General features: G+C 36.8%; 1 protein-coding gene across 1 annotated transcript in view; it reads right to left on the reverse strand.

Moving 5' to 3' along the window:
- Positions 1 to 17,930, reverse strand: part of ZC2HC1B (zinc finger C2HC-type containing 1B) — a gene marked incomplete at its 5' end in the record, with an annotated part of 33,230 nt that overhangs the window by 13,982 nt on the left and 1,318 nt on the right. The window contains 5 exon segments of the mRNA XM_082633211.1: positions 6,214 to 6,352; positions 6,880 to 6,931; positions 6,933 to 6,994; positions 9,293 to 9,370; positions 9,372 to 9,473. Coding sequence (XP_082489337.1) covers positions 6,214 to 6,352; positions 6,880 to 6,931; positions 6,933 to 6,994; positions 9,293 to 9,370; positions 9,372 to 9,473 — 433 coding nt within the window.

Genomic DNA, 17,930 nt, shown 5'->3' on the forward strand with positions numbered 1-17,930 from the left:
AAAATAATTGAATAGTAATGAAAATGTGCTATTGGAGGTAATCATTTTGCTTGGTGCATAAAATTATAATAAGGGCATAGGGAAGAATTTAATTATAAAACTGTATTTTAGCATAAAAATGTAAAGGGCAGAAAAATAAACTGTACACTTGATGAGGCCTTACAAAGGGAATTATTTATCTTAAAGAAACAATAATCCCCACATTTTAAATCCAATGTGGAAATTAGAGAAATTCACACAGCAGACCGTCTGACATGGTTTCACTATTCAACTAAAGAACTAGAAGGTAGCCATCAACCCTGCAGTTTCTGCTATTAAAATGAAGTAGTTCTCATAAAAGATGCTTTTATTATACAAAGCTTGTTGCCAAAGTATTATCAAAATCACAGCCATGGATCTTTCTATGGAACATCTTAAGACAACACATGATTTCAAGTTAATTTTCATAAGCACCTAGCAAAAATGAAGCAATTATTAAGAGTATTTTCTGGTACTGAAGTTCAGATGATTTATTTTATGGATGATTTTTATAGTATTACACTTTGGTTCTGTTTGTTTTACTTTTTATTTTATTTATTTATTTTTTGGCTGCAACACTTGGCTTGCGGGATCTTAGTTCCCCAACTAGGGATCGAACCCGCGCCCTCGACAGTTTAAGTGTGGAGTCCTAACCACTGGAACGCCAAAGAATTCCCTTTTTATATTCTTTAGAATGAACTTTGAGGAATAAAATTTTATTCTTTTTTCAAAACTATCCTATTCAAGATCCTTTGAATTTCTGTGTAATTTTAGAATCAGCTGGTCAGTTCCTACTTGGCAAAGAAAACTTGCAGGGATCTTCACTGGAATTACATTGAGTCCATAGATCAATCTGGGGAGAACTGACATGATAACACAATGCATGAGCCTTCCAAACCATGAAAATGGTAAATCTCTCCATCTATTTTAGTCCTCTTTAATTTCTCTAAGCAATGTGTTGTGGTTTTCATTTTAAAAGTCTTACACGTATTTTCTTAAATATATGCCTAAACATTTCAGAATAAAATTGGAGGACTTACACTACCTGATGTCAAGACTTACTATAATGTTACAGTAATCATGAAAATTTGGTATTAATATATCAGTTGAACAGAAAAGAGAATCTAAATATAGATCTCCCCCCAATCTATGGGCAGTTGATTTTTAACAAAACTAATTCAACATGGGAAAGGATGGTCTTATACTATACACAAAAATTAATTCAAAATGAATCATTGACCTATAAAGTGCTAAAACTATAAGATTTCTAGAAAAACCAAACATCTTTGATCTAAGAGTCAACAAAGATTTTTTAAGCAGGATACAAAATGTAGCAACAGGTTTTTAAAAAGGAAGTTGATAAATTGGGCTTCACCAAAATTAAGAACATTAGTTTTGAGAGACACCATTAGGAGAATGAAAAGGCAAAGTGCAGGATAAGAAAATATTTATAATACATGTATCTGATGAAAGTCAAATATCAAGAATATATAAAAAGTCTTATAACTCAATAATAAGACAACCCAATAAGGAAAACACAAGAGACGTATTTGAACAGAACATCACAAAATAATGGTCAATAAGCATGTGGAAAGATATTCAACATCATTTTCATCAGGGAAATGTAAATTAAAACCACAGTGAGGGGCTTCCCTGGTGGCGCAGTGGTTGAGAGTCCGCCTGCCAATGCAGGGGACATGGGTTCGTGCCCCGGTCCGGGAAGATCCCACATGCCACAGAGCGGCTGGGCCCGTGAGCCATGGCCGCTGAGCCTGCGCGTCCGGAGCCTGTGCTCCGCAATGGGAGAGGCCACAACAGTGAGAGGCCCACATACCACCAAACAAACAAACAAACAAAAAATACTATATGCATTGATGTGCACTGTAATTATTATTTCCTCTTCTTGTATTTTTGAATATTCTGATTTTTGCCAATAAACACAAGTCACTTGTGTATATATGAAGTGCTATACATTAAAAGCATTCTACATTGTTGCCTTTTTTCCTGTAGCTACTGAGATGATCATATGCTTTAAAAAATATTTTGTTAATATGATGAATTACATTTACTATTTTCTTCCTTCTACTTAATTTAGGTGTAATTTGTTCTTCTTTTTCTAACTTTAAAAAAAATTATTTATTTATTTATTTATGGCTGCATTGGGTCTTCGTTGCTGTGCGCGGGCTTTCTCTAGTTGTCGCGAGTGGGGGCTACTCTGTGTCGTGGTGCGCGGGCTTCTCGTTGCAGTGGCTTCTCTTGTTGTGGAGCACAGGCTCTAGGCATGTGGGCTTCAGTAGTTGTGGCACACAGGCTCTAGAGCGCAGGCTCAGTAGCCATGGCGCACTGGCCCAGTTGCTCCACCGCACGTGGGATCTTCCCAGACCAGGGCTTGAACCCGTGTCCCCTGCGTTGGCAGGTGGATTCTTAACCACTGTGCCACCAGGGAAGCCCTTTTTCTAACTTTTTAAAGAGGAAGTTTAAGGCAATTGATTTAAACCTTTTTTCTTTTCTAATATAAGCATTTAAAGCTATAAACTTCCCTCTAAGCACTGCTTTAGCTGAATCCCACAAACTCTGATATGTTTCCATTACCATTCAGTTCAAAATATTTTCTAATTTTTCTTGTTCTTTCTTCTTAGATCCATGAGGTATTTAGAAATGATTTATTTCCAAATATTCAGGAGTTTTCTAGATATATTTTCATCATTAATTTCTAATTTAATTCTGTTGTGGTCAAATAACATAGTCTGTATGATTTCAGTCCTTTTAGATTAAGACCCACTTTGTGGTCCTGCACATGGCCTATCTTGGTTGAACGTTACATGTGTACTTGATAACAATTGTATTCTGCTGTTGCTGTGTATCACACTATAGCTATAGATGTCAATTGGGTCAAAATCTTACAAGCATTTCAGACTGATAGGTCTTCTTGATGAATATATCTTTTTAATTATTATCTCTGTTAATAATACTTGCCCTGAAGTTTACTTTTCCTGATATTAGTATATTAGTATTAGCTACTCCAGTTTTATGATTATTATTTGAATGCATATCTATCTTTTCCTGTGCTTTTAACATGTCAATCTACAATTGTTCAGACATTGCTGGTATTTATTTCTCTTTTTATCCAGAGGAAAAGCACAAATCTTAGGTGTATGGCTCCGTGAAATCTCACAAACTGTGCACCCCCATGAAAACAGCCCAGATCAAGACACAGAGAGTTCCCACCAATCCCCCTTGAGTTGCCTCCTAGTTGTCCCCACCACTCCAAGTAAAATGACCTCCTGACTTCTAATCTCAGAGACTGAAACCTGAAGTTTCTAAAAAATTGAGTTTCTGATATTTATAAATAAGGAAGTCTACATTTCTGCCATCCTTTGAGAAATCAGACCCAGCAACCTTGGGTGTGCGTTCCTTTGAGGCAGCTGTGTGCTGAAGCAGGAGCAGCTGTCCCTTAGGGAGGGTGTAGCATCTCTAGGCCCACCTGGCTCACCTCATTTTGTCACCTGCCTGGCTTGCTTATTTGTGTCTTTATATTTAAGGTGTGTTTCTTGTGGAAAGCATAGAATTGGACCTTGCTTTATTATTCGGTTTGACAATCTCTGCATTTTATCCTAAGTGTTTAGGTCATTTATATGCAATTGTCCATATGGTTAGGTTTAAATCTATCATCTTGCTATTTGTTTTTATCCTACCAGGTCTTTGTTCCTTTTTTCCTGTCTTTTTTTTAGATTGAATTTTTTTCCATTTTATCTCCAGTCTATGTATTGTCTTATTAGCTATACATCAATATTTTTGAATGTTTACTCTAGGGCTTATTAATAGGGATCTTTATGATATAATACTCTACCTTCAAACAATGCTATACCTATTCATGTATACCATAAGAACCTCTCAACAATATACATTCATTTTCCTCACTCAACCTTATCCTATTATTTTCATACATATCACTTCCAAATGTTATAATACCCATGTTATTACTTACACTTTAAAAAGTCATTTATAACCCTCAGCTAACATTATACTCAATGGAAAGCAAGACAAGGACGTCTGCTTTCACCAATGCTATTTAACATGGTATTGGAAGTTCTAGCCAGAAGGTTTAGACACAAAAAAGAAATAAAGGCATACAAATAGGAGAGGAATAGGTAAAATTATCTCTGTTCACAAATGACATAATCAAATATGTAGAAAACCCTAAAGATTCCACATCAGAAACCAACTGTTAGAGCTAATAAGCAAAATTCAGCAAAATTGCAGGACAAAATCAACTCACAAAAATTGCCTGTACGTCTATACACTAACAATCTGAAAAGAAAGTCAACAATTCCATTTACAATAACATCAAAAGAATAAAGTACTTAGAAATAAATTTAACCAAAGAGGCAAAAGACTCATACACTGAAAACTACAAAGCACTGATGAAAGAAAATAAAGAGGACGTAAATGAATGGAAAGACATTCCATGCTCATGGACTGGAAGACAATATTGTTAAGATGACAACTATGCCCAAAGTGATGTACAGATTTAATGCAATCCCTATCAAAACTCAACGGCATTTTCAGAAATAGAAAAAAAACCCATCCTAAAAATTCATATGGAATCTCAAAGTTTCTAAATAGCCAAAATAATCTTAAAAGACTCTCCACTTCTTGATTTCAAAACATACTACAAAGCTATAGTAATCAAAACAGTGTGGTACTGGTATAAGGACAGACATATAGAAAAATGGCATAGAATAAAGAGCCTAGAAATAAGCCTTCACATATATAGTCAATTGACTTTTGATAAGAGTGCCAAGACCTTTCAATGGGGAAGGCACAGTCTTTTCAACAAAAAGTGCTGAGAAAGGTACCACATGTAAAACTAGATATCCAACTTCCAATGATCTTACTTTATACCACATTCAAAAATTACCTGGATCAAAGATCTAAATATAAGAGCTAAAACTATAAAACTGTTAGAATAAAAAACACAGGGGAAAGACTTCAAGATACTGGAGTATTTGACATCAAAAGCTAGGCAACAAACAAAAAAATAGGTAAACTGGACTTCATCAAATTAATTTTGGGCATCAAAGGTACCATCAAGAGAGTGAAAAGACAGTCCACAGAATGAGAGAAAATATGTGAAAATCCTACACCTGATAAGGGATTCGTGGCATGGATTAATCTAATTAATTAATTAGATTAAGTAATTAATCTAATTAATCTAATCACGCCTCTGGACCTAATTTCTAATTTACAAGAAGACAAGGGATGGAAAAACAAATTAAATGTTAATATGACTTAAAAAGCAGACAAATCCAGAACATGAGACATTCTAAAAGATAAGTGGCCTGGCAGGGGTGTTGTGCAGGATTAAAAGGGACTAAAGAGACAACAAAAGACAATGCATGAACCTTGACTTAATCCTGGATTGTGGCTGAGTGGTGAGGAGAGAGCTTCAAAAGACATTCTTAAGATAACTGGGAAAATATGACTTTATATATTTAGTGTGATAATAGTATTGTGGTTATGCAGAAAAACGTACTTAAGAAATGCATGGTGAAATAGTTATGGGTAAAGTGTTATGATGTTTAAAACTTACTTTTAAATATTTATGCCCCCTCACAAAAAAAAAAAGAGATAAAAAAAATATGACAATAATGTCCAAATTGTCAAATTTAAGTGGAAGGTATGTGAGTGATCACTGTACTATTCCTTCCTCTTTTCTGTATATTTGAAAATGTTCAAAATAAACAAGCTGTGGGCCACCAACTGTACAACTTGAAATGGTTAAAATGGTGATTTTATATTTTATATTTTATATTTTTATCTCAAAAAATTAAAAGAGCTGTGGGCATTTGATGCTATGGAGCTATTACAGAACTGCTTAAACTGCTCTGCCCAGCTCCGTTCTCATAAACCAGGATGTGGAGGGCATCCCCTGGAGTTCTGTAATGCCATGACATTGGGTACAGTGGTGCACTCATGTTGAGGTAGAGTTAGAAGGAAGCACAGAATCTTGACACAGAATTGAAAAAAATAGGATAATATAAATTTTATGATAAACTTACTTTTATATAATTTAATTACTGTTGTTAATTTTAGAGTTTATAGGAGGAAGGCATAATGACTAGGCCAAAAATCAAGCATAGCCTCAACTGGTTAAGAGTAAAATGTCAAAAGCAAACCAAACTGGCCACACACCTAGGTTGATGGACGGAGGGGGTGGAGGTGGGAGAGGCCGGCCTTCTTTAATGGCTAGTGTACACTGCTTTGCTGATTGAATCACATTAATGAAGTCTTCATGTTGTTGTCTCCAGTTAGATTTTCTCATGGGTTGAGGCTATAAAAAAATAAAACGTATACTAACCTAGACTATATATCTCACCATTGTAATTTTTTTTAAAGCTAGGATCTGAACTTACAAGAAACAGAACTGTGAAATTTGGAGAAAAAAGAGAATTTGTTTTCCAAAAGTACCAAAAGAGGTTTGGAAAATACAGTAATAAAATTTGCAAGTCACAACAGTGAGGGAAAACACAAAATAACAATCAGAAAAACAAAGAAATTAGAAAACTTTAAAGGAAGACTTAAATGTAAGATTAAAAGTGACTGTCTTCCAAGTTAATTGCTGGATTTAATGCTACTCTAATGAAAATATAAACGAGATTTTTTTGCCACATCTGGAAAGTATCTGAAATACATTTGGAAATCTAAGTGAGCATGATTAAAAAGAAAACAGTAAAGGTGGATTATACTTACATGACATTACACTGCATTATCAAGCAAAAATGAAACCAGAGAGCCAGAAAGAGGCTTTAATGTACTGAAGGAGATAATCAAGAACAGCAAGGAAGATATCGATAGTACCTTGGACTGAGAAGCCTTCCACACAGTGGGAATGTCAATGCCCTGTAATCTTTAAGGAATTGAGAGGTTTACGCTTTTTGTTGAACAGTTTTCTACATATTGGTCCATGCCTTTCCTAGAAAAGAAGGAGTGGGGATTAAAATTTTTAACATGTACAATCACAAACTTCGTAATGCCTCAGTGTACTCAAGCAGCCCCTGCTGCAATGACTGGGTTGCACCTTCAGAGCCAAGTTCATTCTCTAACTCTCAAATCACAGCAGAGCAAATCCATCTGGCTCTCTTCACCCATGTTACACATAACGAGATATTGTGTTTGGGCAAGGTCAATAAAAGGCCTCTTCAGCTGAAAAAACTTACTTAAAATTTGGTCTTACATATTTAACTCTATCACTTGGGCTCAATGAATAGTTCCAAGCATTAAATAAATGTTGAAAAGGCAAACCTTCTAGTTTAAGTTGAAATAAATTATTTCTGATATTCGGCTAGGTACTCACTGAAGCCAAGGAACTTTTCTTATTTCTTCTATTCTGTTTCCTGCCTTTACTGCTCTTAAATTCCAAAAGCAAGTCATCCAGGAATTGAGTCCCAATAACCTTAACACTGTTTTCCCATCACTTTGAAGGAACTCTTTGCATACAGCAAGGGGAAACTTAGCTTCTTACCAGTGGAACCTTCTCAGAAAAACTCTTCTTACCACTCAACATTTCAAAATTGAGTTTAACTGGGTTACTTTTCTACGCACAGCAAATCAAACCACTTAACTCCTGAAAAGGAGTGGAGAGGTTTCAAAGAAATATTTGAGAACATCTGCAAGAAACAACTGGGACAACCATACCACGAATGAAAAATACACCAATTCCATTTAAGTTATGAAGACATTTTCCCTTAGTGTGTCCAAACATTTCACATTCATGAAGTCATTTATTTTAGAGCAAATCTAAGCTTATAATATTAAATTTTAAAATATTACAATACTTATAAGACAATCGGCAGAGAAAACTAAGACAAGCGGCAGAGAAAACTACTCCAGGCAGTAGACCTGTAAGTACTTAGCATTTCTGGTACAAAAACCAGGGAGCCAGCACACAGAGCTTTGCCTGTGTACCACTTTTATAAAGTCTGCACTGCACCACTATGGGATTATGCCAGGATCTTTGCCTTCCACTCTTCAGTCCTCTTCCTTGGTGGTCATGTAACTCATAATAGCTATCACTTAGACAGTTGCTTTGTCCAGACCCAAAAAATACAGGCTCCATGAAAATCACTGCACCTGGCTACGAACAAGCCATACCACTTTAAACTGAAGGAGAGAGAACAGACCCCTTGATCAAATGCTCTTTGTAGCCTAGAAATGGGTCAATGAAGTAAAACTCAAGAGGACCCAAGAACACTTGGCATTTACTGATCCCTCTTCAAACAGTACCTTCTAGGTCTCAAATCCATTCTCATGGGGTGCAGTCCTGGGTTAGCAAAGGCAGCTCCCTAGTGGATTGTTGGGCTACAACAGGCCCTGTGAGTTCCCCTTCTAGATCCAGCAAACTCTAGCTGTGGTTAACTAGAACAGATATTTCACTCTTAAATTCCCCCGAGAAACAAAACCTACAACCTCATTTGGTAGTCTTTTGCCCCAAATGTAGTCAGGTTTATAGTCCAAATTCTTTAAGTTCAAAACAAGTCTCTTTGACCTAAATGTCCCAACTAACAGTTCATTATCATCTTAGATTTTTGCTTTAAATAGTTTTTCTTGGGAACTCCTTCATAATACGGGGGGACTACTACCTGTTTGTTTCCCTAATTTTGAAATAAATCAAGCTTTTATTCAACTTTATAGGCATCAATCTGGGGACCTGACATGCAGTTAGCTTGAATCTAATTAACAATTAGGTCTTGGAACAAGCCTTACATCCATTTTGTTCAAATTACATAAAACCCCTGAAACTAGAGTTCTGTCTTTATACGTGGCAAAGCAGGAAACAGAGGGAGGTTAAAGGACTTGTCAGAATTAGTGACAAATTTGAGGCTAAAAGCCAAGTTTCCAGATGCTCCAAATTCAATGTTCATTCCTCTTGACTAGCTAATTTCCCTGGTGCTTTGGCCTTAAAATTTGAATTTTTGATGCTTATAGAAAAGGCGAAAGAGCCAAAACCTCTCAAGAGACAATCAGCTGTGCCAAGATACTTTCATCTGGCTTCCTTTTAGTAAGAGGACCATGTTTAGTAAGTTCCCTTTTGAATGGGGCAGCGCTGATCTGCTTAAGTGTCCTCTGGGCCTGCCAGCCATAGGTTATGTACTTTTCTCCCCTTGCTTTCCCTCCACATCTGTCTTTAATCTTTGCCACTGTGGCCTCCTCACTGACTTGACAGTTCATTTAACTCCAATGAAACACATCTACAAAATGTCTTTATGTTTACCAGAACATCTGCTGCAAAGCGTCTTCCACAGACTTCACAGGGAAATAATTCCTGATTGCCATCTGTATAGGATCCAAGAGCACATTATGTTAATTTCACAGAATTGCCGGCCCGAGAAGAAATGATTAACTGGAGGAGACCTCAATAGCTTGATATCCTCACTCTCTTTTCCCCTCTCCAACTACTTCCTTCTATTAGGAAGATCCTTTGTAAAACTCACCCATTTTCTTCTCCTAACCTAGAGTTCTCACTTCACTGAACAGATAAATTCCATATGCTTCAGGCAACTAGAGTATAATTATTTAATATTTAATATATTCTTAAACTAACTGCCTGATAGCTTAGCTTTAGACATAAGTACAAAGTTGATACCCTAGTATGAAGTCATAAATAATCCAATGGTAACATCTTTTAAGACTGCTACTAGAATGTAAGGCCATGTATGTGCTAAATGAAGGCATGCTATTTTATCATGGAAAGTATGAAAAGGGTTGCCTAGTCATTGAATTTATGGTAAACTTTCCTGAGAATGGCTTTCTCTCTCCTGATAAACCTCTTTGTCGGAAAAACTCCTACCTGAGAGGAAGGAAGTAGAAGAGGATGAAATGGACCAAGTAGAATTGGTGGGCTTTGCTCTGAATCGGGAAAGACAGAGCCGTTACAATGGAGAAGCACATGAGGATGATGAACATCATCCCAGGGTGGTGCTTAGTGTAGGATCTCTTTTGGGGGCCCGTGAAGAACATTCACTGCTGACATTTTATATGCAGTAGAGAATGAGTGAAGGCCTACAATCATAATATGCTCACTACTTGCTACTGTTTTTTTAAAAATATTCAATTATTGTAGTGTTTTCGAAGTTAAATGAAGAATAAACTCAAATTAAAAAAAACAAAAACAAAAACTGACTGACTGTGCCCACTGTATCCCAATGCCTCAAAGTACCTGACCCACAGTAAGGTTCTCAATAATTACTTGTTAAATGTATGGGTCAAACAAGAATTGAGTTTCTACCATAGGACCAATCATTCATTCTATAAATAATTAAACACCTGCCATATGTAACTCTGTGGGAATACTGAGATAAACCATACATGGATCCAGCATAGAAAAGGAAAGTATGCCCATAAATTACTTTAAATGAAGTTAGAAAAGCAAACCATTGTGGAATTCTGAAAAATAAGAGTTTTGTTTCATATTACTGCCTTTAAGTTCATCTGGAGTTGAGTATATAAGATTTAAAAAGCAGTTTGATCATGCAGAAGATTTTGTATTAGACTAACCATTTGGGCTCTCTTCTACAAACAAGGGGAGCAATCAAGGACACTGAGTAGGAAGAATCTGAACAGAGCTGTGGAAGATTCATGTGACAAAGCTGAGGAGGGATGAATGGATGGTGGTGAGGATGGAAAGTGGGATTATTAGTTAAAAGGCTGAAGATGTAGGCCTGAAATGGAAAGAGGAAATGGGAGAAACTGTGGTCAAAGAATCAATAAGATGACTAGATTTGGGGAGAGTTGGGAGGTGACAGAGAGAAGAACGCTGAGGGACTGAGAAGACAGTAGAACTATGGATAGAAATAAAGAATTCGAAAAGAAGGGCCATCTTGTAAGAAAAATGACCTCAGCTTTGGAAATACTGAGTTTGAGATAGAGTCATCCAGCCAGCAGGATGGAAATGAGGGAGGTCAGGGCTAGAGACACAGATGTAGGCTTTGTTTGGAGAGTGATGTAAAGGCATGATATTGCCAGGGAAGAGGTCATGGAAAGAGAAGTACAGGGATGATCCCCAGGGAACTCCATATTTAAGGGCCAAGAAGATGATGATGATAAGCCAGAAGGAGAAGCAGGAGAGAACAGGGTCATGGAAACCATGGGAAGACGGTTTGAAAAAGGAAGGCCTGATTAACAGGAATCAGATGGTAGCTCATTACAGACACTGTTGATTTAAATGATTTCTTCTCACATCTGCCAGATGGTATTATATTTGCAACACAGGTCATCCATTACAGCATACAGAAATACCACTCTTCCTCTCTGTTCTTCTGGCCTTCTAACTCTATAAAAACTGGGTCTTAATTTTTTTTTTTCCAGCAAGGATATCCCACCCCTCCACATACTTACTCATTAATAAAAGCTACTCATCCTTATTACAAAACTGCTACTTTTATCTAAAATACTAATGAAGGATGATTTACTTTTATGACTATTACTGTAACATTTGTAGGGTGATTTCCTGTCCCCCGAACACTTTTCCTATGTAATCTCATTTAACTCCTCACAGCAATCCTATGAGATAGGGTTGATACTTTTTTTTTTAAACAGGTAAGAAAATGAAGGTTCAAGGTTAGGTGACTTCTTGAGGACAACAGGTAGTAAGTAGTAACACTGAGGCTCAAACTTGAGCCTCTGTCTCGATGAGTATTAAGACTGTTTACTCAATGATCACCATAAATAGAGAGATACTGTATCACTACTAACCTGCAAAGCAAATGGAAGTCCCTGGAGGATCAATGACCTTTGGTTTAAATCAGTGAGTTTTGAATTCAATGCGTTTGAAATAATGACAGATACAATAAGACTCAATTGAACACCTGAGATAGATGGACCACCACATTCTGAACCACATTCAACTTGGAAGCTTGACAATGAGAAAGAAAGGGAACACGGAGAACCAAACACAGAGATCAACAGAACCTTAAAAGAATCTTTTGAAACAACCAAGATGCCCTTCAATAGGTGAATGGTTAAACAAGCTGTGCTATATCCATACCCTGGAACACAGCTCAGCAATAGAAAGGAACACTACTGATACATGCCACAACCTGACTCAATCCCATTGCTGAGTGAAAAAAGTTAATCTCAAAAGGTCACATACTGTATGATTCCATTTGTAAAATATTCTCAAAATGACAAGTTTGAGGGGGAAAAGAGATTAGTGACTGCTAAGAGGTAGGCATGGTCAGGGAGGGAGGTGGCTGTGACTATACAGAGGTGGAATGAGGAAGACCTCTGGGTGACGGGACAGTTCTGCATCTTTACTGAGGTGGTGGTTATGCCTGTAATAACATGGTATGGAACTATAAACACTCCTTATACCAATGCAAACTTTCTGGTTTTTACATTGTACTGTAGTGAAGATGTAACTTGGGGGAAACTGGATAAAGAGTGCAGGAATCTCTCTGTAATATTTTGCAACTTTTCATGAATTATGTCAAAATTACAAGTTTACATATCTAGGGGCTGGCAAATTGTGGCCAGTGGGCCCAATCAGAGGCTGCATGATCTTGTAAATAAAGTTGTAATGGTACACCGCCAGGCCCATTTGTTTGTTTATAAAATATCTACTGTCGTTTTCGTGCTACAACAGCAGAGTTGAGTAGTTGTCACAGAGACCTTATGACCTGCAAAGCCAAAAATTATACTTTCTGGCATTTACAGAAGTAGGTTGCCAATGAGTGAATGAGAATGTAGTAATTAAAAATGATTTGTGGGAGAATAACATGGAAAATTTTAATATGCATTTTTATTCATGTATTTACAAATAAAGACTGGAAGGATATATACATATATATATATGGTACACACACACTACACATTTAATATATAGTAATTACCTCTGAGTGGTAAGAAAAAAGGTGACTATTTCTTTAGTTTCCTAAATTTTCAATTTTTCTATAAAGATTATGCATTGTTGTTTAAAAATAAAAGAATGACATTAAAAAAACCCTTTTGATAGAAAAGATTCTAAAACAATGTGTATTAACTTAGCTATTTCTCACTTTACCCTCTCTAAATGGAGTCTCAGTAGACTATTAAAGTGGCTATTGTTTTTATACATTGGTTCATAATCTTAAGACAATTTTTTAAATGAGGAAAGTGATCTGGAAGTGATCAACAGTTTTGTTTAGTATGTTAACAATGAAAAAATAAGCATTACAAAGATCTCAGTTCAAAAATTTTATAAGAAACCTGGAGAGGATTACAGCTGTAATGAATTGGAAGAAATTCTACTTGAGACTAGACATTCTCTTTCTGAGCTGGAAGTTAAGAATGCTTTGTAGAGATACCTACCAATCCACATTTCCTTATAAAGGCATTACAGAGAAGGAAAAAGGAAGACATTTTCTCATTTAGCTGTCAGTGAGTCAAGAAACTCTTTTTAAGTCCTTTGCAGTCCAGGACATGCAAATATTAGCAATATTGCCATCTTCCAGGGCCTTATGGCAAAGGGGGTGGCATACTAGCTGAAACTTATTATCTCAGGAACATGACTTATAAAAAAAGGAACTGAGACTAATGAGTTAGGATGGCAAAGAGAACACTCCATCTTATTTTTGCTTTCCCCCAAAACACTACAGTAAAGGGACGCAGAAACATGGAGGACCAGGAGGACAGGGAGGAAAGAGGACAAGAATAAAAAACTGGAATCTGGAAAGCTGAGGGACCATGGTAGCCAACCTGGAGGACATAAAACTACATCAAAATCCACTTCCCAAGCTGATGGTAGAAAAAACTGAGAACCATCCAGATTTACACTGCATAGCCCTTCAAAATCACAGAAACCCCTGGAGCAGCATATACCTCTGACACAGGGACAGGATACGTGAAGAGGAGGAAGAAGAGATTGCTAAAATATGGAGGATCAGGGAGAAAGTTTTCTAAAAAGAAGTGAAGATTCCTAGAACGCCCCCCTTCATCCCACAGCCCCTGGGTGATTGTCTTTCTCTAATTCTAGCAGAAGTCTACTCTCCAGAAAGGATGAGAGGTCGTCTGTGCATGAGTCAACATGAGGCACAGCTGAAGGCATGGGTAGGCAGATACAGAAGTATATACACATATACATGGTTGATTCTCATTACTTGTGCTAGTTACATTCCATAAATCCCTGCAAGCACTAAATGAACAAATACTGACTCATTCATTACTCTCAAATAATGCACTGTACAAAATGGATTTCTATTTCCCTGGGGAAATACAAAGTTACAACATTTTTATCAACCTATCAACACACAACCTTGTTTTATGAATTTGTTTAAAGATACCTTATTTAAATATATAGTTGATTCAATAATATTGAATTCACAGCCAACCACACTATAATGCATGCTTGCATGAAGATTATCTAATAGACATATTTTCTCCATAAGGCATATCACAGCCTTCCTGCACTTAGAAGCATTAGACAGCCCTTCAACACCATGCTTGGGAGCCTTTTAAACAGTGAAATCACCAAGAAAAAGTGCACAATTATGAAAAGCATGACACGAAGTAGACCATAAAAAGGATACTTGTTTACAGTAGGACAGCTGAAACAAGAAGGCAGAGCATCACCTTGCTCTACCTTAGCTGGGAACATGTGTGTTGGTTGACTCAGCTTTTTAACTGGTATGTGCATATCTGTGAATGGCCATGAAAGCACCATGAATATTGATTTAGGGTTACAAATTTTAGTGAGGAGGTGAATTTGCAAATAGGGATTCCATGATTAATGAGGATTAACTATATATGTATACACATATATACATACACACACACACAAAAGTGTGTGTGTGTATGTATATAATCTAGTGATTAACCTCATGATCAGTGATGCCGGAAGCAGAGAATATCCCACACCCACCTTCCTCTACTTGGCTCACAGAATTCTCCCTGCCAGACCCTTACTCTCAAGGCAGAATGGAAGCTTCCCTGGGAATATAATCATTCCATGGAGAAAGAGCTAAAGATACTGACATTGGGAAGATTCCCAAACAGCTCACCCAGACCACCCTACAAAAAAAAGCTCAAAATCATCCAATGTTACCCATCCAGAGTTCCTAGTGTTCCCGTCCTGCAATCTTAATCATGAACAAACAGACAGGAATTTCCAAAGATCTGAGGAACATCTCTAGCATGTAAGCCCAAAGTAAACAAGAGAGAAATTTAAAGGAAAATTAAAGCTCTTAGAAATTAAAAACTCAACAGTAGGTTGGCAGATAGAATTAGGGAAATCTCCCAGAAAGTAGAGTGAAATGGCATAGAAATGGAGAGAAACATAAGCAAATTAGAATACTTGTCCAGGAGGTCCGACTCCAAATAATAGGAGTTCAGAAGAGAAAAGGAGAAAATGCAAGGAAGAAAATAAAAATAATTTTAAACTATTTCCAGAAGTGAAAGGACATGAGCCTCCTGTTTGACAGGACACAAATGAAAATATGTCTAGAACAATAAATATCATTGTAAACAATAAATATTGTAAACAACAATAAATATCATTGTAAAATTTCAGAACACTGAAGGCAGAGATCCTACTTAGAGGAAAAAAAAAGTAACATACAAAGTATGAGGAGTCAGAATGGCTTCAGATTTACAAATAGTAAAAATGGAAATAAATGGGGAAAAATTCTCTAAACTTCTGAGGGAAAATTATTTACAACCCACAGTTTTATACCCAGCCAAGCTATCAATCAAATATGGGGGTAGAATACATTTCCAGACATGCAAGCTTTCAAAAAGTTTACATCCCATGTACTCTGTCTCAAGAATTACTGGAGGATATACTCCACAACAAGGTGAGTAAAAGATACAGCAAATAGCCATTCCACAGAGGAGGGAGAGAAGGGGATTCCCAGGATAACAGCTGGGCACCAGAACTAGAGAAGCAACCAGTTCAGACTGGAGGAGAGTGACTAAAGACACAGACATGCTGAAGGCTGTCATAACCTAGATATTCACTGCCTTTGTAATCTGAGGATAGCATGTCCTATATATATCTGGCTCTCATTCTGTTCTATACTTGGCTTGCTTGACAAAATCCCAGTGAAGTGCCTTCTCACCCTTCATACTCTCATGTCTAGATAAGCTGAGGATACTCATTTCACTCCACAGGAAAGTTCTGCACTCATCTCTTCAGAGACAGAGAGAGGTCATAATAAGTATAGAAGCATAAAATATAAAATGAGCATACAATTGCTAAGCCTAGTTTGGCAGGAGATTCAGGATGCTTCAACTATGGTCACTTGTGTTCCCAGGACTCACTCATCACCTGGCTCACTGACATCACCACATGGGGCTCTTGTAAACTCTAAGAGCTGAAGTAGACTCAGAAACTATTCAGCTCATCTTCTCAAGGATGCCTTGATCAAACAGTAGCAATTACTTCCCTCATTGAGCTAGATTTGTGCTTCTCAGTTGCTCAAAACAAGATACTGTGTTTTTAGGGATGCCATGCAGGTGAGGATTAATATAAAAGTCCAGATAATTCATAAAAGTTACCCAAGGAAAGAAAAAATTGAATAAACTGAGGATTTATTCAAGCCACCTATATAGGTGGCTTCTGTGTTCTATTTCCTTAACTTGAATAAGTTGTTCTACTTCTTAACTTGAATAGCGGGTATGTTTGTTTTATTATACATTCTCCATAAGGCCATTAGAAGTTTTACCTTCTTCTGACCTTTAACTGGAACAAACAAGCTGGATAAAACATACTAATGTCAGCATACAAGAAGCAACATAAAAGTACTGATAATCTAACAGTAAAGTTACAAGACAGCTAAAGTTCTGTCCTTCACCTGAGGTGATTTGATGACAGCACAATGGAGATGTGGATACATCACTGGTAATAATCACAAATAGTAAGAACTTTTGATACTTAGTTTGACTTGTAAGATAAGTTCTCAAGTATCTGAAAAAGTGACTTTATACCAATCATAGACAGTGCTTAAACAAAATAGGTCCTTAAGATACAGCAGGCAAATTCTTCATGATTTTGCCATCTGTCTGGGATGCCTGAGGTCTTCTTTCTGGCTAACACTGAGGCTAGGTCTTTTTGTTCCAAGTTTAAGCAATTCTTTTCTGAATTGTCTGTCCCAACTATCCATTCATTTTTATATTTCTTAGTGACCATTTACCAAATGGCAGGCTCTGTTCTAGACCCTGGGGATAAAGCAGTAAACAAAAATAACCTGCCCTCAGTTTATTCTAGTGAGACAAGACTGAAAAACTGATAAAATCAGATGCCAGAAGATGCTAAGGAGAATATAAAGCAGGCAAGGAGCATAAGGAATGCAGAGGAGGGATGTTTGTGCTATTTTTAAATATACAAGTCAGGGAAAAGTTTATAGGGGAGGTGACAATTGAGCACCATCCCTAAGGATGATTTATTTACAGCCAGAGCACTTCAGGGGGAACAGCAAGTACCAAGATCCTCATTTCAAGTGGTACTTATCACAGTGACTTGGCATTATATTTTGCTGCACACACCCTGCTTCCTCAGACAATGCAGTCCTTGAAGGCAAAACCCCCTTATTGCTTTGGACACCTAACATTTAACATGGAGCTTATGTTAAGTTCCCAACCACTGTTTATATGACTGACATCGTTATGAATGTTATGAAATAATACAAAATATCATGTAAGAACTTTTTTCCAGAATAAAATCAAGATCTTTAAATTTGGAGGATAATCAGTCTAAATCACAATATGCTTCACCAAGACTAGTGGCTTATAGGCACATTCTCTTAATTGCAAAATACGTAACGTGTTAATTTAAACCATTTGGGTCAGGTGTGGTGAACTTAAAAGCTCCAAAGATGGAATCTGAAGTGCACCAAGTCAAAGTAACATTCTAGATTCTTGCTGGTTTTAAGAACCTTCAC

The sequence above is a fragment of the Mesoplodon mirus genome (assembly GCF_964341445.2).
Source record: "Mesoplodon mirus genome assembly, chromosome: 10".
Taxonomy (NCBI): domain Eukaryota; kingdom Metazoa; phylum Chordata; class Mammalia; order Artiodactyla; family Ziphiidae; genus Mesoplodon; species Mesoplodon mirus.